The sequence below is a fragment of the Taudactylus pleione genome, unplaced genomic scaffold (genome assembly GCF_031769625.1).
Source record: "Taudactylus pleione unplaced genomic scaffold, aTauple2 ptg001720l, whole genome shotgun sequence".
Lineage (NCBI taxonomy): Eukaryota > Metazoa > Chordata > Amphibia > Anura > Myobatrachidae > Taudactylus > Taudactylus pleione.
In genome coordinates, this window is record NW_028286117.1 from 696,155 (window position 1) to 722,149 (window position 25,995).

Sequence of the window (25,995 nt, forward strand, 5' to 3'; positions counted from 1 at the left end):
ACATAGAATGACATAAAATGTGCATAGAAAGCTTAATCCCCTCTGAGATCATTTAGTGCTAGCTTAAGGAAAAGCTTTGTGCGCAGGCAAATCAAGGGTTAAAAGTAAAGCATAATTTCTACAGTAATGTTCTTTGGATTTGGAGGTCGCGGTCGTGCGACCGAATGCATAATGGACGGGTAAAAGGTCTGGTGCGTGACGGGGACTTTAGTCTCACATTCGTACATTTTTTACGCACATCTAATTACACATTTATTATTTATGTTGCATGACTGCACTTGTTCAATTTCTTACATAACATTTTACTATCTTTCCCCCATTATCACATCTGGGACTACTGTATAATTAGTGTGAAATATGGGATAAGATAATGCTCAGTAACAGAAGAGATGTACTATCAGGACCATCAGTCACATTTGGCCCACTGCTCCTCTATAGCTGCTGTCGGTGAGATAAGTAGGTGAAGGTTAATAGGTAAATAACACATCAGTCATGGAGTTCAGAGACTGCTGGGCAGGGGCTGTCACACCCTAGTGTTTGGTGCTGTGCACTTCAGTGAACCCTTGTCAGATGGGCCCCAGTAAGGAAAAGGCTGTATATAAAAGAGACTCCTGGTATGTGAGAGTCCGCCCCAATGCTGCTGTCAGTGTAGATTGTCTGGCTGCTACAACATTACACAAGCGTCACCCTGACTGTACAGTCCTCCTGCACATAACACAGTCCCTGCAGTCACCATGGGGCTGTGGGGCCTTATCGCCTGGGTCTTTCTGCTGCTGCTGGCTCTGGCTGTGATCTGCTTCCTCCTGTATTGTGGGTACATCCACTACAGCCACATGAAGTATGACCACATCCCTGGCCCTCCCAGAGACAGGTAAGGGGCACTCAGCACTGATAGGGTTACTAAGGCCCTGATTCAGAGCCGCTCGCTGGGATTGTGGCCATTTTTTTTTTGTTCTCCGGCCGCTCGCAAAGCTGTGGGAGACCACCTACAGCTGGTGCGAGCGTCCAGGATGCCATCGCAATAATCGTGACCATCGACCTTGCGACAAGACCCTGTTGCAGGGTCTAGGCTGTCGCAAGGCCGAGTGGACTCCCTGCTGTAATAGAGCAGGAAGTCCACTACTGACATCACTAGTGATGTCAGTAAGACCTCCCTACAAATGAGGGAACGCCTGCGTTTGTCCAGCCGCCCCCCCTACCCGCCCACAAAACGGGGCGAGCTGTCACTCACCATCGACAGCCGCCCCGTCTTGTTCGAGGCCCGTAGCAACTGAACTTCAGTCGCTCGGCTGGGCTCGCGCACGCCGGAAGTAGCGCATGTGCAGTGCATAAACATCGGGCCGCTTGCGAGCGGCTCTGAATCAGGGCCTAAGCTTACATGGTGGAGGTGACTTTACTACTGTGTCAGTAACTGTGATCCGTGTAATATCAGTAATTAATGTCATTTGCCATTGCTATAGACAGTGTATATATAATGTAACAGCTGGTTATGTGTCATGAAACATATAGTACAGTGATAAGGCATCTCGTATAAGAAATATGTATTTAATATGTGATCCGTCTATTGCTCTCGGTGTCACAGGTGGAAGAGTGCGTCCCAGTACATTTCATACATGCTTACAAAGCTATTTTCAATTTCAGCTTTCTGTTTGGGCATTTATCACAATTAATGAAGACAACGAGGAGCAATGAACTTATTTATGACCTGTTTTTGGATTGGTAAGTAATAAGTTCTCTTTCAAAATAGTGGATCAGGTTTACGACATGCACTGTACATGCAGCACAAATCCCGGGCTTTATCGCCAACCGTGTTCCCAGCTGAGCTGTCATGTCATGATGATGGGCCTATTTTTATGTGGAGACCTGGAGCTGGAGCAGTACTTGCTTCATTGTTAATATAGCCCTCTAGGCACTGGTGTGTTTAAATGGTTTGCCCAACTCGCATGAAGGGGTGCACCTCCTGTCTGCGCTCAGGTGACACCTCCACAATTTAATAACACCTTCAGCCAGACCAATTGGTGCAATGAGTTGGGTGGAAATGAGTAGCCGCTGGTTCATATCCCGACAGCGCCATGCCAAAAGCTGAAAATCTCGACAGGGGGTCGTAAGTATATTAACCCTACCCCTCTCTCCCCCCCTAACTGTCCCTTAGTGGTGCCTAACCCTAACCTTCTCCCCCCCACTGCCTAACCCTAACCTCCCCATGGGGGTGCCTAACCCTAACCCCTCCCTTCTCGCACCCTAATCCTAACCCTCCCAGGGGGTGCCTAACCCTACCCCCCCTCCCCGTACCCTAAGTCCTCCCCCAGGGAGTGCCTGACCCTAAACCTAACCCTCCACCCCCCTGCGGCTATCACCTAACCTGTCCCCGCTTACCTTCGTTTGGGATACCGGCTGTTGGGATTTCGGCGTCGGGCTAAAGATGGGTGTCAGGATTTTGCCGCCTATCTTTAATCCCCAGTCGGGCTTTCAACATCGGGATTCCGACGGCCGGCACCCTTGTCTTCGGTAAATTGACTACATCCCTATGCAATAATGTATTAAGCTTTACAGAAATACAAAATAAGCAAAAGCATTAAAAATAAACTATTTTAAAAAATTTAAAGTCACTTGGAAGTATCATAGAACTGTAAGTACTGTATTTTTTTATAAAGTGTTAAACATGGAGATTCTGCGGGAAATGTAATAGCCTGCCAACTTGGTTTTGCCTTTTAAATGATTGCCACTTTAAAACATCGGGCAGTTTCGCTGGGATCTTGTTGATCCCTTCATCAGTTTGATTATGTTCAAAATCTAAGATAACTGGGTTAGTTGTACAGCTTAAACCTTGCTTGCACTTTGCTCTTGATGTGGGGCTGCTTCATTCAGGATCCAATCTAACATGTTATATGTAGATCTAGTGTGTTCAATGTTCAAATGTTACTTGTAAGTCAGATGCATTTAACAAATGTCAGACTCAGAGGCGCCACTGGGTCTGGTGAGTGACACCCGGTGCGTACTACATATCAACACGATCATAATAACAAATGTCAGACTCAGAGGCGTCACTGGGTCTGGTGAGTGACACCCGGTACGTACTACATATCAACACGATCATAATATCAAATGTCAGACTCAGAGGCGCCACTGGGTCTGGTGACACCCGGTGCGTACTTCATATCAACACGATCATAATATCAAATGTCAGACTCAGAGGCGTCACTGGGTCTGGTGAGTGACACCCGGTGCGTACTACATATCAACACGATCATAATATCAAATGTCAGACTCAGAGGCGTCACTGGGTCTGGTGAGTGACACCCGGTGCGTACTACATATCAACACCATCATAATATCAAATGTCAGACTCAGAGGCGTCACTGGGTCAGGTGAGTGACACCCGGTGCGTACTACATATCAACACGATCATAATAACAAATGTCAGACTCAGAGGCGTCACTGGGTCTGGTGAGTGACACTCGGTACGTACTACATATCAACACGATCATAATATCAAAAGTCAGACTCAGAGGCGCCACTGGGTCTGGTGAGTGACACCCGGTGCGTACTACATATCAACACGATCATAATATCAAATGTCAGACTCAGAGGCGTCACTGGGTCTGGTGAGTGACACCCGGTGCGTATTACATATCAACACGATCATAATATCAAATGTCAGACTCAGAGGCGTCACTGGGTCTGGTGAGTGACACCCGGTGCGTACTACATATCAATACGATCATAATATCAAATGTCAGACTCAGAGGCGCCACTGGGTCTGGTGAGTGACACCCGGTGCGTACTACATATCAACACGATCATAATATCAAATGTCAGACTCAGAGGCGTCACTGGGTCTGGTGAGTGACACCCGGTGCGTATTACATATCAACACGATCATAATATCAAATGTCAGACTCAGAGGCATCACTGGGTCTGGTGAGTGACACCCGGTGCGTACTACATATCAACACGATCATAATATCAAATGTCAGACTCAGAGGCGCCACTGGGTCTGGTGAGTGACACCCGGTACGTACTACATATCAACACGATCATAATATCAAATGTCAGACTCAGAGGCGTCACTGGGTCTGGTGAGTGACACCCGGTGCGTACTACATATCAACACGATCATAATATCAAATGTCAGACTCAGAGGCGTCACTGGGTCTGGGGAGTGACACCCGGTACGTACTACATATCAACACGATCATAATATCAAATGTCAGACTCAGAGGCGTCACTGGGTCTGGTGAGTGACACCCGGTGCGTACTACATATCAACACGATCATAATATCAAATGTCAGACTCAGAGGCGTCACTGGGTCTGGTGAGTGACACCCGGTGCGTACTACATATCAACACGATCATAATAACAAATGTCAGACTCAGAGGCATCACTGGGTCTGGTGAGTGACACCCGGTGCGTATTACATATCAACACGATCATAATATCAAATGTCAGACTCAGAGGCGTCACTGGGTCTGGTGAGTGACACCCGGTGCGTATTACATATCAACACGATCATAATATTAAATGTCAGACTCAGAGGCGTCACTGGGTCTGGTGAGTGACACCCGGTGCGTACTACATATCAACACGATCATAATATCAAATGTCAGACTCAGAGGCGTCACTGGGTCTGGTGAGTGACACCCGGTGCGTATTACATATCAACACGATCATAATATCAAATGTCAGACTCAGAGGCGCCACTGGGTCTGGTGAGTGACACCCGGTGCGTACTACATATCAACACGATCATAATATCAAATGTCAGACTCAGAGGCGCCACTGGGTCTGGTGAGTGACACCCGGTACGTACTACATATCAACACGATCATAATATCAAATGTCAGACTCAGAGGCATCACTGGATCTGGTGAGTGACACCCGGTGCGTACTACATATCAACACGATCATAATATCAAATGTCAGACTCAGAGGCGTCACTGGGTCTGGTGAGTGACACCCGGTACGTACTACATATCAACACGATCATAATATCAAATGTCAGACTCAGAGGCGTCACTGGGTCTGGTGAGTGACACCCGGTGCGTACTACATATCAACACGATCATAATATCAAATGTCAGACTCAGAGGCGTCACTAGATCTGGTGAGTGACACCCGGTGCGTACTACATATCAACACGATCATAATATCAAATGTCAGACTCAGAGGCGTCACTGGGTCTGGTGAGTGACACCCGGAGCGTACTACATATCAACACGATCATAATATCAAATGTCAGACTCAGAGGCGCCACTGGGTCTGGTGAGTGACACCCGGTACGTACTACATATCAACACGATCATAATATCAAATGTCAGACTCAGAGGCGCCACTGGGTCTGGTGAGTGACACCCGGTACGTACTACATATCAACACGATCATAATATCAAATGTCAAACAAGCTTGAACTGTGATGAAATCTGTCAAAATTTGCAAAAGAGAATTTACCTTAACTTTGAGCACCTGTGTACAGTAAATAATAAACTATTGTAGTGTGAGAACAATTTGAGCATCTCTACTTAAATGTACTTGGCATTGGGGGGTCTTCTAGCTTTTTACATGGTTGATTGTTTGATAGGCATACATGACATTCTTGTACCGCACCTGTCTGTGCACTGCAAAAATAATTCACATGAAATGATTAACCGAGAACCAGCTTTTTATTGTACGTAATTTCTCTTAGCTATTTACTATTTTCCCTTAACTCCTTACATTGCTACATAACTAGTTACAGGGCTTCCTGCTGCTTCCATTCCCCTCCTCACTAGGAATTTACCAGTGATGGTCGATGGCTTTGCCATCAACAGCCGAGATATGAAGGTTCCCCAGCACTGATGTCAGAGAGCCTGGCAATGTTTTTTTTTTTTCTTTTCCCCCTGGTGCCGGGGACATGGCGTTTAGGGCCTGATTCAGACCCGCTCGCAACACCTGCCATTTGTGGGCGGCCCTACTGACATCACTCGTGATGTCAATAATGAGCTTTTGGCTCTATTAGACCCGGAAGCTCACTGGGGCTTGCGGCAGACGAGACCCTACAACAAGGGTCTCGTCGCAAGCGCGATGGTCATGACCATCACCTGGTCGCTCGCTAAAGCTGTGGGTGGTCACCCACAGCTTAGCGAGTGGCCAGGAGGCCGGGTTTTTTAAAACAAAGTGGTCGCCCTGATTCAGAGCGAGCGCTTGCTTTTTGCGAGTGGCTCTGAATCAGGCCCTTAGATTTTCACTGCAATGTAACCCTTGAAGTGGTTATAGGGAATGCGGGGAAAGCTGATCTTCAATGTTGAATTGCTCTGGTGTTGTAGTATCCAACACTGTTACTTACAGCAAATTGGACACTTAATTGTTGGTGATCACTTGGCTTCAATTAATGAATAGGCCCCTTTGTCTCTCTGCAGACATTTTATAGAATTCCTTATACCCAGGGCCATAGAGAGCTCTGGCCAGCCTGGGTAATGGGAGAGGACCTGGCCAAATCTGGGAACTATGGCCACACCCCAATCCCCAAAAAAGTGATCAAATACGATGTGCGCCACCGTGTCATACAGGGGGGCAGCTCCAGGGGAGGGGTGATCAGTACAATTGCTCCCACCGGTAACACCTTCCACTGCTCTGCCCACTACCGCTGACTGGTCTCTCTCTCTCCTCAGATGTTAGGGGGTAAATTTACTAAAGTGAGAGTTTTTAGAAGTGAGTTTTACAAGATGTTGCCCATAGCAACCAATCAGATTCTAGCTATTATCTTCTAGAAGGTGCTAGCTAAATGTTAAGTAGAATCTGATTGGTTGCTATGGGCAACATCTCTTCTAAAACTCACTTCTAAATATTTTCACTTTAGTAAATCATGGCAGTCGACACAGCCCAACCCTTCTCCCATGCCGGGGGAGAAGCAGTAAGATATCTTGCCAAAGGCAGGCAAATCTGTCCCCTTCATAAGCTTAGGTTCCACTCCCCCTTTGATGATGTTTACTGCTTGGCCACGCCCCCTTTTCGGGTCCTGCGATTTGGCCATGCCCCTTAGGTTTGCAAAACCCTCCTAGTATCTGCAATAGGCAGTCATTTTTAACACTCAGAAGGGTGTTATTACCAATACCATACCCTAAAGGCTGTTAGAGATGTGTGTTCAAGGCTCAGGGAAAAGTAGACAGGGATATAGGGCCTGATTCAGAGATGGACGCAGTTAGCACAATCCCCGCATCTTTGTATGCAGCAGCTGTGCTACAATATGCAAATAAAGACGCCCACTGCAGGTTTTTGTGACCCGCTGCTGCGCCTGAAGACGCAGGATTAGGTCAACTGTGTGAACATCGGACATCTGAGTAACCCTCAGGAACCCCATGAAATCCGGTGAAAATCACGCTGCCATGGTCAGGACGCAGCCACTGACTTTGGCACGCCCAGAAAACGCGTCCGACATGTCGCCGTTTTCAGCAAAGCTGCCCATCGCCACCCCCAAATGCCTGCAGCATGTCAATCATGCTGCGGCTTTAGGGTACTGCAAGAGACATCGCAGCCCCAGATCTGAACATGCGCAGATCTAAAAACATGGGAGATGAGCATGAACATTCGGTATAAGTACATCTATGAATCAGGCCTATAGTGTACAGTACCTTTGGAACATTAGATTTTGATCTCACTCATTGTAATTGCCAGGAAGTGATACAGGTCTGTTTGCATTGTGATTAAGGCTGGAGTCCTCTTATTTCTCAGATGCCCCAAGAAAGGATGGACGAAGATATCCATGGGTACAACTACGTCTCATTACATCCAATGTTGCTATTAGTATTACAGTACGCTATGCAGCCTGTTACATAGAATCCATAACATGGGAATTATATTGCCGTGAAGGCAAAATATAGGCTGTACATAGAATTTGGTCATGTTTGAATATTTAAAGCACATTCAAAGTGCACAATTGATACTGTCTATGGGGCCTATTCATCACCTGATTAAAGTCCCGGTAACCATGCGATAATGCTAGTTTCCGCATATTTCTGAACACAGTGTTCTTCGAAAACAAGGCCGTTTATTTGGACTATAATGGTTCACAGTTTCTTTGACAAGAGACAAGGTAAAACAAACATGGCCAGCTACATGAGAGCCAAACAAAACAGTACACTTACAATTATTAACTACAGTATAACAGAATGACAATGTGGATAGTTAAAAGCACTATAGGTCTAGAATAACAATCTTTGCAGAGCTGAGGCAATACAGTTCAATGGCAGAAAACAGTACTGTAGAGAAGCAGAGGTACACTTTACAGGAATGACACTTTGGCTATATAGCAGACAACTTTTACTTGCTCGCCAGCAGGCCACTTTAATAACAGTCTTTGCTAAGCTGAGGCAATACAGGGCCTAATTCAGACCCGCTTGCGAGCGCTGAGTGCTCGCAAGCGGATCGATGTTGCCCACTTTCTATGGGATCCATGTTGCTGTATTAACATAGTACAAAAAAAAAACCTGACAGGGGTTTGCAGGGTAACTATGGCCCTCATTCAGAGCCGTACGCTCTGAGCAGAGCGCACGCTCTGAATGAGGGCCGCCCTCCATAATTATGGAGCGTCCTCCTGGACGCTCGTATAGGCTGTGGGTCACCACCCACAGCCTATACGAGCGTGCAGTTTGATGGCCGCGATGGTCTTGACCATCGCGGCCATCGCCACTGCGAGCCGGAGCCTGCGGTTGTGTTTTTCAACTGCAAGGCCCGGAGTGATTTTGGCTCTATCAGAGCCAAAATCACTCCCACTGACATCACTAGTGATGTCAGTGGGCCGGCTTCTGACGGTAGGCGTTCCCTTGGGAACGCCCCCGTCAAGTAGGCACGCCCCCGGCACGCCCACCAAAGGGGGCGTGCTGTCAATCAACATCGACAGCACGCCCCCTTTGATCAGACACAACGAGCGAAGGAAAGTCCTTCGCTCGTCGCGTCTGGCGCATGTGCACGACAGAGCTCCCGCCGTCGTGCGCATGCGCAGTGCACAACATCGACCCACTTGCGAGCCGACAGCCGCTTGCGAGTGGGTCTGAATCAGGCCCAATATCCCCTAACAAGCTAAAGGGGTAGCCCTATAACTATGGGGGTACCACATATATATATATATATATTATATATTATCCCCTTATTGCAGGGTAAGAATAATCTAGTCTATATTTAGTTTTCAGTGTGTAGCAGTTTAGCATAGCACTTAGTAGTAAGGCCAAGAGCCCTGGGCAAGTGTAGGCTCAAAAAAAAAATGTCTCCCTTATACTGAAGGATAAGATTTGTCTAATAAAAAACAAAACAACAACAGGTCTGGCCGGGCCTGGCAGTCAGCAGACTCGGAGACACTGAGCCATACTTACCTACTTTTCACAACTCCTCTCCGTCAGCTTCTGGGGGAGAGGCCAGACTGTAGCTGTTATCATTCCCGCCCCGTTTACAGGAAAAGCCCGTGATTTGCAGTCCCATGAGGAGAGGGCGGGGCTAAATGACACGATTCGCAGTCACTTAGCCCTGAGTCCTCCCTACAGACCCGCAGTAAAATCTCCCCATCCTATCTACTTCACTAGGAAGTGGGCGGGATGCGGGAAATATGCCGACTCTTTTGGGGGTACGGGGGGCTACCTGAAAGATGGGGAGCCTCCCTCGACTTTCGGGCAAGTACACACTGAGGCAGCCTCCAGAAAGTGGGTGGCTCCCACTACAGGCTGCTTTGTCTCAGGAAAATGTTTTCTAGTCTGTCAGGGGAAGGGGAAGGGAGGTGTTTCTGTATATAGGGGCTTATTTACTAAGCTGTGTTAGCAGATAAAGGGGTCTAGTATTTACTAAGCAGTGTTAGGAGACAGAGTGAAAAGTGATAAGGTGACAGCCAATCAGCTCCTAACTGTCATTTTTCAAACACAGCCTGTGAGATGACAGTTGGGAGCTGATTGGCTGGTACCTTATCACTTTCCTATCACTTTTCACTCTGTCTCCTAACATTGCTTAGTAAATAGACCCCAAAGTGAACAGTGATTAGGTTCCAGCCAATCAGCTCCTAACTGCCATGTCACTGGCTGTGTTTGAAAAATGACAGTTAGGAGCTGATTGGCTGGCACATTATCCCCGTTCACTTTATCTCCTAACACAGCTTAGTAAATAGACCCCTTAGAACCCCTCTTTTCCCTGTGTGCGCCACTGACACTTATAATCAGAGAGGCAGAACAGTGGTTTGAACTGTGAAGGGGCGTTCTCACATTGGTAAAGGTCAGTAAGTGTGTGTTCACATAAATGTGGCCCATACAGACCAGCGCATTAGCTCATATATACCTGTTAGTGTCTCCTGAGTACACACTGATGATGATGCCTGTGTGCGGACATATGCTATTTGTTCGTGCTCGTTTCAGTTGAGTAATGAACGTACATTTTCCTTCCCTCACTGCATTGTACACATGATCTCTGTCTTTAAACCCTAAAATTAGTTTTTCTTTTTCAGGGTCCAGAAATATGGTCCAGTGATACGGATTAATGTTCTACACACAGTAACAATTTTAATTTCTAGCCCTGATGCAGTAAAGGTAGGCACCCTACATGAATATATAGGAATAGTGAATAATTCTCTTTGTATGTATCTGTAAGTGTGACTCATTATTGGGCTTATGAATCAATAATATAGACGAGGATTTCATTCATCTTGTTGCTCATTGTTCGATTTGGTGGGAAAGGCAGAGAATGTAGATGATATAACAAGAACATTCGGAGCCTTAGGGATCTATTTACTAAGCTGTGTTAGGACTGGAGATAAACTTAACAGAGATAAGCTACCAGCCAATCAGCTCCTAACTGCCATCTCACAGGCTGTGTTTGAAAAATGACAGGAGCTGATTGGCTGGTAGCTTATCTCCGTTAAGTTTATCTCCTAACACAGCTTAGTAAATAGACCCCTTAGTTCCAAACATTAATCTTGGCAACATAGCAGTATGATGGCAGAGTAGAATGTGGAAAAAGATAACAAATACTATCAAGCTGAATGACATAATTGTAGACCTGCCCCCACTTTACCAAGCCAGGAATCGTGGCTTTGTTTGGTGGTGGGGGGGGGGGGGGCTGGGCCATACGGCACTATTATAGTGCCATGTCCCAATCCTGCCCACTCCCTTGGACCCTCCCAAAGAACTCTACTGAGAAGTCGGCAAGTATACTGTTTAGGCTGACCTTGGGGCTTTAGATTCCCATCACACCCTACAGTATATACGGAGTATGATAACAGTCTACATTTTGAATTTTAAATGCACATTTTCAATAGGTATTTACTTATGGAGCCTAGAGACTGAGGCACATCTATCAAGCACTTTTTGAGGAAAATAGTCGGAAAACTGCACTTATCTGAGGCGCCATCTACCAGTAACATCTCCAGAATGATGGTGCATGCACTGGAAATGTTCCAGAGCCTTTGCTGTCTAATGCGCAGGTGCCATCTTCCTGAACATTATGGCAAGATGGCGCTGTGCAGGAGGGAAGATGCGCTTGCCGGCACCTGGTAGGATGTGGAGGGACAGGGAGTAATCTTTGCTCAGACAAAGGGGCCTGCTGCACACGAGTCTCCACGGGCATTAACACACCCCTGATACCCACATAGATTAAGTATATCCTTGATTAAAAAGAAGATAGGTTCTTCTATTTTGAGCGCTACAGCAATCCCATAGGTTTCTATATTATGGCAATTATGGCTATTTCATCAAGCTCCAAAATGCTTCGCTTTTCGGTGGTTGGGTACTGGATCCTGGCGTTCGGGGTGTCGGTGGCCAGAATACCGACAGTGGCATCCTGACAGTTGGAATCCCGACAGAAGTGGGTAAGTATCCTAACCCATAATTGCCTACTTTTGAAAAAGCATTTCAGGGAGATTGTGAAAGCAGCACCTATGAGTGCGTGTTACAGTGGGCGTGTACTAATAAATGTGAGAGGCGTGTCCTACATGTGATGGGCGTGTACTGATAAATCTGAGAGGCGTGTGCTACATGTGATGGGCGTGTACTGATAAATCTGAGAGGCGTGTCCTACATGTGATGGGCGTGTACTGATAAATCTGAGAGGCGTGTCCTACATGTGATGGGCGTGTACTGATAAATCTGAGAGGCGTGTCCTACATGTGATGGGCGTGTACTGATAAATCTGAGAGGCGTGTCCTACATGTGATGGGCGTGTACTGATAAATCTGAGAGGCGTCTCCTAAACCTGACTTACATCCAAATGTAACCAGCCCAAAAGCAGTCAGTAAGATCTGTTTGTTGATTAAAACACACTAATACTTTTCATAAATTCATAGGGATCATTCTGCCTTATAATAACCAATGCAAGGAAATGACACTAATGATCCCATTTGAATGTATATATCTCTATTTTTAATATAACAGCTTCATAATGGGGGTAAGGATGAAATGAGGGAGATTGCTAGACTCTTCAGGGAGACAGGGAGATTGCTAATATGTCAGGGAGTCTCCCTGACAATGAGGGAGAGTTGGCAAGTATGCCCTAACCCCTCCCCTTAACCCTCTCTTTTGCAGCCTAACCCTAACCCTAGTGCCTAACCGTAATCCCTGAACGTCAGCCGTCGGGATTCTGGAGCTGAGGATCCGACTGCTGTCGGGATTCCAGCCAGCAGGTATTCTGACCGCCAGAATCCCGACTACATTCTCTTTTCAAAGCCTAGCTCCCGATAGTGAGCACCATCTCCAGTAATAAAAAACCTATACAAATCTATTCAGTTCTAATAGCTTGTGTGTCCCGATAGGTATAAGTACAGTAAAAAGAATGTAAATGTGCCTGCAGATGAGTATAGCCAGAGGCCAGTGCACTAGGGGGCCCATTTATTAATGATCGCATTGCAATACCGGCTGAATGTACTATCCGGCACATGCAGGGAGATGGGCTCCGAAAGGAGCCCGTCCCTGCGATGTGGCCGGAATGCATGCGGGACTGCTGCGCAGTCCTGCGGACTGCACATGAGCGGCGCCCATTGCTGGCGGAGGGAACTGGGAGATCCCTGTGCCGGCTGAAATGCGGTAAGTCCCCATAGACTACGGTGGCTAACGCTATCTTCAGATGGCGTTAGCTGGTGGGGCTAATATCGGGAATGCTTCGCATTCCCGATACTGATAGATTTCGCAGCATTGCATCCCCCATAGAAACCTATGGAGGAGGCGGCTGCGGGCGGCAATGGAGGGATTACGGCAGGTATCGGAGATACCTGCTGCGGTCCCTCTTTCATACATCTGGGGGATACTTAATATTTGAGGTAAACCCCCCAAAAAAGTGTGTTTTTGGAGAATTTACCTCAAATTAACTTTGATACATGGGCCCCTAAGTCAGCTTACATCACAAATCACAATCAAAAATAGTTATTTCATTCACTTAAAAGCAATCACTCCCAACGTATTGTCCTTTATACAGTGTGCGTGTGCATGGCAGGCGTGACTAACATGGTGTTGTTGGTTTCGGTCCCAGCAATGCCATGTGACATGACGGTTATCTCGTAGGGTGGGGAAATACAAACAAAGGTTTCAAAATCAATCTGGGAAAATACATTTCTAAATGACTATTCAGGTTCTTTTATTGTACTTTTACATTTTATTAGTTTTGCCTTTCCAGAACAACAGAAAAACATTATACACATGGCATAATACACAACAGAAAAACATTATACACATGGCATAATACACAACAGAAAAACATTATACACATGGCATAATCCACAACAGAAAAACATTATACACATGGCATAATACACAACAGAAAAACATTATACACATGGCATAATACACAACAGAAAAACATTATACACATGGCATAATACACAACAGAAAAACATTATACACATGGCATAATACACAACAGAAAAACATTATACACATGACATAATACACAACAGATAAACATTATACACATGGCATAATACACAACAGAAAAACATTATACACATGGCATAATACACAACAGATAAACATTATACACATGGCATAATACACAACAGATAAACATTATACACATGGCATAATACACAACAGATAAACATTATACACATGGCATAATACACAACAGAAAAACATTATACACATGGCATAATACACAACAGATAAACATTATACACATGGCATAATACACAACAGATAAACATTATACACATGGCATAATACACAACAGATAAACATTATACACATGGCATAATCCACAACAGAAAAACATTATACACATGGCATAATACACAACAGAAAAACATTATACACATGGCATAATACACAACAGAAAACATTATACACATGGCATAATCCACAACAGAAAAACATTATACACATGGCATAATACACAACAGAAAAACATTATACACATGGCATAATACACAACAGAAAAACATTATACACATGGCATAATACACAACAGAAAAACATTATACACATGACATAATACACAACAGATAAACATTATACACATGGCATAATCCACAACAGAAAAACATTATACACATGGCATAATACACAACAGAAAAACATTATACACATGGCATAATACACAACAGAAAACATTATACACATGGCATAATCCACAACAGAAAAACATTATACACATGGCATAATACACAACAGAAAACATTATACACATGGCATAATACACAACAGAAAACATTATACACATGGCATAATACACAACAGAAAAACATTATACACATGGCATAATACACAACAGATAAACATTATACACATGGCATAATACACAACAGATAAACATTATACACATGGCATAATACACAACAGAAAACATTATACACATGGCATAATACACAACAGAAAACATTATACACATGGCATAATACACAACAGAAAAACATTATACACATGGCATAATCCACAACAGAAAAACATTATACACATGGCATAATACACAACAGAAAAACATTATACACATGGCATAATACACAACAGAAAAACATTATACACATGGCATAATACACAACAGAAAACATTATACACATGGCATAATACACAACAGAAAACATTATACACATGGCATAATACACAACAGAAAAACATTATACACATGGCATAATCCACAACAGAAAAACATTATACACATGGCATAATACACAACAGAAAAACATTATACACATGGCATAATACACAACAGAAAAACATTATACACATGGCATAATACACAACAGAAAAACATTATACACATGGCATAATACACAACAGAAAAACATTATACACATGGCATAATACACAACAGATAAACATTATACACATGGCATAATACACAACAGAAAAACATTATACACATGGCATAATACACAACAGAAAAACATTATACACATGGCATAATACACAACAGATAAACATTATACACATGGCATAATACACAACAGAAAAACATTATACACATGGCATAATACACAACAGAAAAACATTATACACATGGCATAATCCACAACAGAAAAACATTATACACATGGCATAATACACAACAGAAAAACATTATACACATGGCATAATACACAACAGAAAAACATTATACACATGACATAATACACAACAGATAAACATTATACACATGGCATAATACACAACAGAAAAACATTATACACATGGCATAATACACAACAGAAAAACATTATACACATGGCATAATACACAACAGAAAAACATTATACACATGGCATAATACACAACAGAAAAACATTATACACATGGCATAATACACAACAGAAAAACATTATACACATGGCATAATACACAACAGATAAACATTATACACATGGCATAATACACAACAGAAAAACATTATACACATGGCATAATACACAACAGAAAAACATTATACACATGGCATAATACACAACAGAAAAACATTATACACATGGCATAATACACAACAGATAAACATTATACACATGGCATAATACACAACAGAAAAACATTATACACATGGCATAATACACAACAGAAAAACATTATACACATGGCATAATACACAACAGAAAAACATTATACACATGGCATAATACACAACAGAAAAACATTATACACATGGCATAATACACAACAGAAAAACATTATACACATGGCATAATACACAACAGAAAAACATTATACACATGGCATAATACACAACAGATAAACATTATACACATGGCATAATCCACAACAGAAAAACATTATACACATGGCATAATACACAACAGATAAACATTATACACATGGCATAATACACAACAGAAAAACATTATACACATGGCATAATCCACAACAGAAAAACATTATACACATGGCATAATACACAACAGAAAAACATTATAAACATGGCATAATACACAACAGAAAAACATTATACACATGGCATAATACACAACAGAAAAACATTATACACATGGCATAATACACAACAGAAAAACATTATACACATGGCATAATACACAACAGAAAAACATTATACACATGGCATAATACACAACAGAAAAACATTATACACATGGCATAATACACAACAGAAAAACATTATACACATGGCATAATCCACAACAGAAAAACATTATACACATGGCATAATACACAACAGAAAAACATTATACACATGGCATAATACACAACAGAAAAACATTATACACATGGCATAATACACAACAGAAAAACATTATACACATGGCATAATACACAACAGAAAAACATTATACACATGGCATAATCCACAACAGAAAAACATTATACACATGGCATAATACACAACAGAAAAACATTATACACATGGCATAATACACAACAGAAAAACATTATACACATGGCATAATACACAACAGAAAAACATTATACACATGGCATAATCCACAACAGAAAAACATTATACACATGGCATAATACACAACAGAAAAACATTATACACATGGCATAATCCACAACAGAAAAACATTATACACATGGCATAATACACAACAGAAAAACATTATACACATGGCATAATACACAACAGAAAAACATTATACACATGGCATAATACACAACAGAAAAACATTATACACATGGCATAATACACAACAGAAAACATTATACACATGGCATAATCCACAACAGAAAAACATTATACACATGGCATAATCCACAACAGAAAAACATTATACACATGGCATAATCCACAACAGAAAAACATTATACACATGGCATAATCCAGGTTGAGTCTCCCACATCCAAATGCTTGGGGACCAGGGGTAATTTGGATATCGGAATATTCCGTAGTTAGGAATAATTGAATACTATAATGAAATATCTTGGGAATGGGACCCAAATCTAAACACAGAATGCATTTATGTTGTATATACTCCTTATACACACAACCTGTAGGTAATGTTATACAATATTTTCAGTAAAGTTACCAGTACTAAAACAAACAACAAAACTAGGTTCTACCCATGGATCACAACAGACACCTACACACACACACACTTAAGATATTGTAACATATTGTGGCAAAAATCAAATAAATTACTTTGATTGATACTGTAAATCTTTCTACAGTTTGATAATATTTGCTGTTATCTTTTCTTTTGTGTAATACCCGACTGTAGGAATTTCTGATGTCTCCTAAATACGACAAGGATTGGTTTTACAATCTCCTCTTTAATATGTTTGGAATCCGGTAGGGAACAGACATCTTTTTTACTACTATACAAGTGTGTGTGTGGGGGGGAGGGGGGGGAGACAAATGGGGGAGTCAAATTGAGCAGACAGTAAATAAAAGCGCAGGGTACAACATATATGACCATATGAACATATATATAAAAACAAAATGTGTAATATAGTTAAAATGTAAAAATTATTAAGATATAAATGATCAGGGCCGTAACTAGGGGTGTGCGAGCAGTACGTCCAGCACAGAGCGCAGCTCTCTGTGGGCGGCACTGCCGCTGACCCACAGTCCTGCATCTGGTGAGCAGGGTGCCTGTAACTGCACCATACTGCCAGAATCTCTGCAGCAGTGCCGCCTGGAACCTCCTTAGGACATAAAGTAACATTTGTATGAGTGTAATGCAGTGCTTAAAGTGGTCCTAGAGAAGTGCTGAAACTCACCCCTCACCCTCGGTGGTTTTTTTAAGTGGGCGTGGTCTCAAAAGAAAGGGGCGTGGTCACACAATAGTATTCCCAATTCAAATGACACCACAATAGCACAATCTTGATTCACCACTGATCCACATTACACCACATAGTAGTGTCCCTTATTAATGTATGATACACAGCAGTGTCCCTTATACACAATGGCCACAGTAGTTGTGCCCCTTATACAATGCCCACAGCAGTAGTGCCCCTTACAAATGATGCCCACAGCAGTAGTGCCCTTATGCACTGCCATTAAAGTGCTGCCCCTTATGCAGTGCCCTTAGTAGTGGTAGTGCCCCTTATGCAGTGCCCACAGTGCTAGTGCTCCTTATGCAGTTCCCACAGTGGTAGTGCCCCTTATTCAGTGCCCCCAGTAGCAGTGCCCCTTATGCAATGCCCACAGTAGTGGTGCGCCTTATGCAGTGCCCCCAGTAATGGTGCCCCGTATGCAGTTCCCTTAGTAGTGATGCCCCTTATTCAGTGCCCCCATTAGTGGTGCCCTTTATGCAGTGCCCCCAGAAGTGGTGCCCCTTGTAGTAATGCCCCGTATAGTAGTGCCCCAATAGTAATGCCTCCTGTAGTAATGCCCCCTGAGTAATGCTCCCAAAGTGCCCATGGGGGGAGCTGGAAGCCGGAGCTCAAGAGTGAGCTCCAGCCTCCAGCTGCCGCTGGTGCTGCAGGGAGGGAGCCGGGCGCCCGCTGGTAACAAATTCTCAGCAGGCATCTGGCAAATGGAGCCTCCCTGTGGCCCCAGGCTGACGTGGGTCGGTGGAGGAGGAACTGGTTCCATCTCCAAATAGACGGAACGCAGTTGTGACCCGTTCCAGCCCACTTTAATCCCTGGTGTAACGTATATATGTATATGAGTATTAGTACAATTTGTCACACTTGCCTACTTTTTGGGAGATTCTTGATGGGGGCCCAAAAGTGTAAGTGCTAAAGGGCATGATGACCCAATTTCTAAATCATTTCATTGAGCAATGTGGATCGGGGCCAGGAAAATGCAATTCACAGCAGATTATATTGTCAAGGCAACACCCACTCCACAAGGAAAGAGGGTGAGATTCAGGCATGTGGTCCACATTCCCAGTAGGTTGGGAAAGCTCCCCAAAACTTGGGAGTAACCTGGACATTCCAGGTTAGCAGGCTAGCATGTTTTGTATGCATTTGTGTGTTGTTGCTCTAGTATATAGGCTATTAGACTTTTCGGTGCTGCCTTAAACACTCTGCTGGCAGTGTCATATTGCTTCACTTATATTATGATTAGCTCTAACTCCCTTTGTCTGCATTCATCGGTGTCTCACTTAATTTTGGGAATAATAATATACTATTCTATAGACTGTCCAGTCAGATAACAATGGTTATTTAGGAGTTATCCAAATTATATAATTAAATATATATTGTGCATATTTATGTCTTTTGGCAACATATTCCAGGTTCATGGGAAAAGGTTTAGTGACGGATCGAGATTATGATCATTGGCACAAACAGAGAAGGATTATGGACCCGGCATTTAGTAGAACGTAAGTTCCTTCATTCCTTCATTTTTTGGATGGATGATGTTCATAATGCATCTGTGCTTTAAGTAGAATCGCCACCGACTCTGTGGTATCCCAGATAAAAGATGAAGGTACTGTAACTTTGTGAGATCTGGATCACATATCTGATGTTACCCAACTGCAGTGGGATACAGGGAATTCACTCTTGCTCTGGTCCTTGATCCTCAGTTATACTGTTGATTTTCTCCCTTTCCTCACACCACAGCAGAGAGGCAAGGATCCCCCCCCAGGACACAGTAAATGCAAAACCAGTTTAGTATTTTTAGTTATGGATGACCTTGAATATGAAGTGTAGGACACATCAATTATCTTAGAAAGATACTTGAAGGATCTTATTTGTATACAAATTATAATACAGTTTCCCATGGCAAAAAGGGTCAGTATGGCACAATATCACATATCATGCTTTACTCTAAATATTATATTTTATGTAAATTACAGATAAAGATGAATTAACTATTTGCAAATCAATATAAGTTTTGTAACAATCCTACAGACCTAAACTGCTATGCAGTAATACTCTAGGTCAAACATAAATTACAGCTCTAGCACTCTGTATAGGTGAGCCCTAATTTAATGTCCTGGACTCTTGTATTCAGCAACTCTCTTTTAAGACTTGAATGTTGGAAACCCAGGTCGCTTAGAGGTCGTTGGAGCCCGTAAAACCTGTGTTGCAGCACTTACTATCAGTAATGTCTCTTACACAAAGTGGTATATAACCCGATGGTTTGATCTCACCAAATCATATGGATGAAACTTTCATTCTGGAAGATTAGCTCAGCAGGCACTTTACACAGGAACACTTACATTTTGGAATTGGCTATAGCACTACAAGTTCCCGGCTTCCTGCTGCTTGACTCTAGTACTGTAGGTTCAAAAAATAAACCCGAAAAGAAACATGCCCGTGCTTGGTTTTAAGAATATTGTACATGGTACCAACTCTGTAGCAGTATTAATGCCATATACTGTATGTATATACAAAATAGAAAGACTTTTGCTATCGGCGCTAACAGTAATATACTGCAAATTTGTATGTAGGTTCAGACAGTAGCCTGTCTCTGTTTTCACAGCCTCTTTGGATCTCTCAACATTAGCTTGTTACTACTGTACTCTATTACTCTAGGGCATTGTGGGGAATGTAGTTTTCTTTGGCAGTTGTGGCTACAGGGAGAATGGTAAAGCACTTTGCCAAATTTGGGGTATCACAACTATTTAAATTATTGTAATTTCCAAAGTACCCTGAAATTCAGTAAGTGAAATGATTATTTTCCATATATAGTGACAGACTATCAGTATATTGTGCGCTGTGTTGTACCATATAGGAGTCTGGATATTTCTTTTACATTGAATGTATTATTTTCCAGCTACCTGATTGGGTTAATGGAGCCCTTCAATGAGAAAGCTGAGAAGCTGGTGGAGACGCTGACAGAAAAGGCTGATGGGAAATGTCATGTTAGAATGCACGGTCTGCTGAGCAGGGTCACACTGGATGTCATTTCAAAGGTCATTTGATGAATAGTTTCTATATATTCAATTCTAAATTAATAAATGATGTATTGATCAGTATTTGGTGCTGGCAGAGGCAGGAATTATTGGAAGGGTACTGCAGAATACCCTAGAAATGTCTCATTAGCCCGGAACTATTACCATACATGGAAATCCACCAGAGCTTTAAAAATACCAAATTACACAGACCAACCAGATTTTAGTGAGTACATTCCAAACTGGCCAAAATCCAGTGAGTAAAATGTATTTTGAGAATTTTTAATTTCATTTTAAGATGGGGGTCACACACTATACAATGGTCCATCAGTTTAGTCCGTTTAACCAAGCAAACTGTTACCATGAGGGGCTAGCCTTGCAGTATTGAGAGGGAGAGTATCCCTGGTTCATACGTTGTTGTGTGACTTGTTTTCTGGGCTCATGGTACCAGAACAGAACTGAAGACTCACCTTGTTAGGAGTTTTCTGCCATCCATGGGGCATATTCAATTGGGGGCAAGAATAGCAAAAATCCAGCACCCGCTGGGTTTTTCTGCAGTTGCGGGATTTTAGCTATTCAATTAGGATCGGAGTTTTATATTTTTTTGAGCGCCGGGAGGTTTTTTTGTGCGTATCTCCCAGCAAAGACTAATTTTTCCTAAAATCCACAATTTTTAAGGAAAATGGTCTGGAAATGCTCTGTGACCCCGGCGGCACCCCTCCTAATGACTAATTAAGCAATTGGAAATTTCCAATCAGCTTAATTAGTCAGTAATACTCACCTTCCGAAGTGCTGTTTTCTGCATCCAGCGTCGGGACCTGGTCTCCTGCAGCGTTGAGTATGTCAGTGTTTGTGAGTGTTTATTAGCAAGTGTGTGTGTACATGAATGTGTGTGTGTCCAGTGTAAGTATGCCCCTCCGTAATGGGACGCTGGGAGAACTACATCTCCCAGCAGCCCTTGCTCCTCCCAGCAGCCCCTGGAGCCTCCCAGCAGCCCCCGGAACTCCCAGCAGCCCCCTTCCCAGTGAGAAGATGGAGGGGGGGAGGTCAGCGGGAGCCACCGGAGACCCTTGGAACAGGTAAGAGGATTTATTTATTTAGCGGCGCGGGGTTTTCAGCTCTGAAAACCCCGTGACCACTTTTTTTTTTATTGGAAACCACGGGTATCGGGAGCGCGCATACCCGCGGTAATCCAAAATCAGGCACGAAGTGTTTTTCTTGCTAAACCACGAGGCCCATTTGAATATGCCCCTATGTACAAGGTTGGTTCAATAAGTAAGGTAACAAGACTTGCTGGTCTTCCAAGTTCTACTATTATGGCATCCTGATCCTGTCAGTATTCAGCCCTGCTGTATTATCTTACCATAGTCCTGTCTAGTCGTGTCAGTCTGCATTCAGCTAATGCTACCTGCAGGGTTCTCCACTTTATGTTCCTGCCGCGTCTGAGTACTCCTGTCTGCTGTTTGGTTCCTGCATCTAGCCGTGTCAGTTTATTCCCAGCTATTCTATCAGCAGTGTTCTTAATCTACTGTCTGCCGTCTGGTTCCTGCATTATGGTCTGCTAGGCCTCGAACTGTTAGTGCTATCATGGTTCAGTAGCTGCACCGCGGCTACTGAGCATCACGGCGACTTAGCTGCATCCTAGTCAAGTCCATCCCGGCTATCATAGCCGCATCTTGGCTCCCAGGCCGCATCTTGCCAAGTACATCTTAGCTCACAAAGCTGCACCTTGGCCACTAGGCTGCATCTTGCCAAGTACTCCTCAGCTCTCAAAGCTGCAACTCGGCCCTCAAGGCTGCATTGGTTGGTTCAAGTTTCACACGGCCCTCAAGGCAGCTCTGTTTGTTCCTGTTTCGTCTCTCCCCTGAAAGCCGCATCAGTGTGTTCCAGTCGTACATGGCCCTCAAGGCTGCACCTTGGCCCTCAAGGTCGCATCGGTGTCTCAGTCGCACATTGATCCTCAAGGCCACTTCGTTAGTTCAAGTCTCAGTCTGCTACCATCTCAGCTCATTAGCCGCACCTCGGCCTGCTAGGCCGCACCTTGAACTGTGTTTGTACTACTGCCAGTATTCTTGTTTCATCATTGTATCTTGTCTGTGTCTCGTTTGCAAGTCCTTGTCCGTATCTTGCCTGTCTTGTCCTTCTCTGTACCTTGCCAGTCCTGTCTTGTCTAGTCTAGTCCAATCTAATATCCTGCAATACCACAGTCCCGGTCTCTCCTGCCTAGCAGCTAGTTATTATTGTCCTGCCACTCCTTGTCTGTGTCCTAGCTGCACCGTAGTCCCTAGACATTCCTGAGACCCATCATCTGTCGTTGCTGGTGTACCCTGTCCATTATACCTGTTTTAGTACTATTGCCTGCAGCCTTACTTCAGCAAGTACCAGTAGTGGAAGGACTGCCACATCTCTTCCCAGCCTTGTCCCCCGGTCAGCAGTCTCTGACCACTGGGATCCCGAGCTCCGGCATCCCGTACCCATCCTATTAATACGCCTCACACAGTCGATCTCAATATATATTTTTTTTTTATATTTAACTCTGCTACATATGACAAATGCTACTTTTAGTCCACAAAAAGGGATTTAATTTAATTTCTCTTTTCTTTGCAATAAGAAATACACTGTATTACATCATAGTCTATTGGTATGTACACGTGCTGCTATGCCACGGCAATGTCAACGGGAATATGGATTCTATCGGTCTGCCGCACAACTGAATCCAAATGGAGCTTTGGAACCACCAATGTACATGTGTGGATGGAGGCGGAAGTGTATTTGCTTGTCCATGTGAAATACCCCTCTATTACTCCCGACACCGTGCATCGCGCTACAACACCTGTGGATGCCATTACACAGGCAGACCACAATTTCCGGCAGCTTGCTCAGGAGGTCACATGGGTAGCGTCAGGTGATCAGACATGCGACAGATGGAAGCAAGCAGCATGTAGTCGGGGGAAGAATCTGAGGTAACGGTCAGAGAGGAAGATGGATGCAGTGCAGCTCTGCCTACCTGAGGAAGCCAGGACGGTGTGAAGTGGAGCCGTAGTGGGATCGGCGCGGCCGGAGTTGGTACTAAGTGCCGCGGCAGGCAGACAGAAGGTGGAGGACCCTGAGGCAGCCTCCAGTGGTGGGGAAGAGGGCAGACCTGTCTGAGGCTCCCAGGGGGCTGTCTATAGAGCTAGTGCTGCAGTCCCTGTGTTCAGCCTATAGAACATATGAAGAGACTAGTTGCATCACACATAGTGATATTTAAATCAGAGGAGATAAACTATAAACATATGTAATGGTCACATGTGAGGATCACACCGGGCCCGGGAAGATATAACCTGCCTGGAAACTGACATTAAATAAAATGACTTAAATAGCTATATATGCATATATATTGACAAATGTAAAGAAGTACAAAAGGTTGCCTTTTTCACACTGTCAATCACAATGACATACTTTTGACATCATATAGATGCAAACAATCCAGAGCGTTATACAACCTTCTGCTGGCTCTGGGACTAATTTATGTGCACCAACGAGCTTATAATTTAAGACATTTTATTGTACTGAAATAAATTATATTGCAGTATGAAAACATTCTTAAAATTATTTGGTTCCTGGCAAGTACTAGAAATTGTTCTGTATAGCATATTGAAGAATAGTGTTATGTATGATTTGTTATGAAGTGTTGGATACAATAGTGAACATGCAATTTAATAAAATTGTAAAGATTATTTGTGTTGAATTCACAAGTTTTATCCATTGGCCATGACTGACTTACATGTAGAGTCTAAGATCCAGTGACGTGCGGTGAGGTCAATGGCTGATGGAGATGGGTCTGTGTGCTGGGAGTATGTCTCACCCCCTACTCACTCTTCCCTCACTACACTAAGCTTCAGTGTCTATTGATTATCCTGCCTGCATCACTGTGTCTTCTCTTGCTGCTGCTGAGCTCCAATATCTAAATATCTAAACACTGCAGCGCACTTCCTGGTCACATGACAGATCCAAGGTGTCCATCAGTGCTCAAGACACGCCCCTCATGCCTCTATTAGCTCTCTTTCTGTGCAGCCTACTGCCCATGGTGTGGCCGCGCCCCCAGAAGCGAGGCTGAACTGTTGCTGCCTCATCTCTGGTCTCCCTGCAGTCCCAGGGAACTGCACGAAGCTGATGAGTGCTAACTATAAAAATTATTAGAATAAACGAAGAAGATGTTTATAAGTTGTAAATGTCTTCTTTGTATTATTCTAATCATTGTTATATCATATCTCAGGAGTATGAGGCTCTGCCTCCCATGCCTACCCTGACTGGACATCCCTGCTAAGATCTAGTAGGGGAACTTGCCTTCCTGAAAGGGGTTACCAGTGTTACAAACTTGTAAAGTCACTAGAGGTACAGTGGGCTCTTGGAGAGTACTACATTTTTAAAGGGGTGAGTGGGGGACACCATTCATTCTTCTGATGAAGCCGCTGAGAGTGGTAAAAGGCAACGGAAACGCGCAGGAGTGTTTTTATGGTACATACTTATCTGATGCGCTAAGAACCATATTAATTTTTAATATCAGCAAGTTGCAATAAGTTGGAGAGCCTTGCACTGTACCAATAGGGATCACCAGCAGCGGGGAATCTGCAGGGTTAAGTATACAGTAACTGCCTAAGCCAGTGGTTCCCAAACTGTGCGCCGTGGGACACTTGCAGGGGTGCCTCAGGTTGGTGGTCCAGTAGCAGAGTTAGGGAGAGGACGGGGGGAGTTAGTGTCAGGATAGGCACTAGGGGGCGGGTTAGGGTTAGGGTACAGGAAGGGGGATGGTTAGGGTTAGGCACTAGGGGTGGAGGTTAGGTTTAGGGTGCGGGGAGGTTATGTTTAGGC

The 25,995-nt window shown here is 43.6% G+C and overlaps 1 protein-coding gene across 1 annotated transcript in view; it reads left to right on the top strand.

Moving 5' to 3' along the window:
- Positions 1-693: 693 nt before the first annotated feature.
- Positions 694-25,995, top strand: part of LOC148439541 (cholesterol 24-hydroxylase-like) — a 55,970-nt gene continuing 30,668 nt past the window's right edge. Inside the window, exons 1-6 of the mRNA XM_088464617.1 lie at positions 694-871; positions 1,642-1,719; positions 10,459-10,540; positions 17,572-17,642; positions 19,537-19,623; positions 21,024-21,162. Coding sequence (XP_088320743.1) covers positions 735-871; positions 1,642-1,719; positions 10,459-10,540; positions 17,572-17,642; positions 19,537-19,623; positions 21,024-21,162 — 594 coding nt within the window. The 5' untranslated portion in view covers positions 694-734. The remainder of the gene's footprint in view (positions 872-1,641; positions 1,720-10,458; positions 10,541-17,571; positions 17,643-19,536; positions 19,624-21,023; positions 21,163-25,995) is intronic.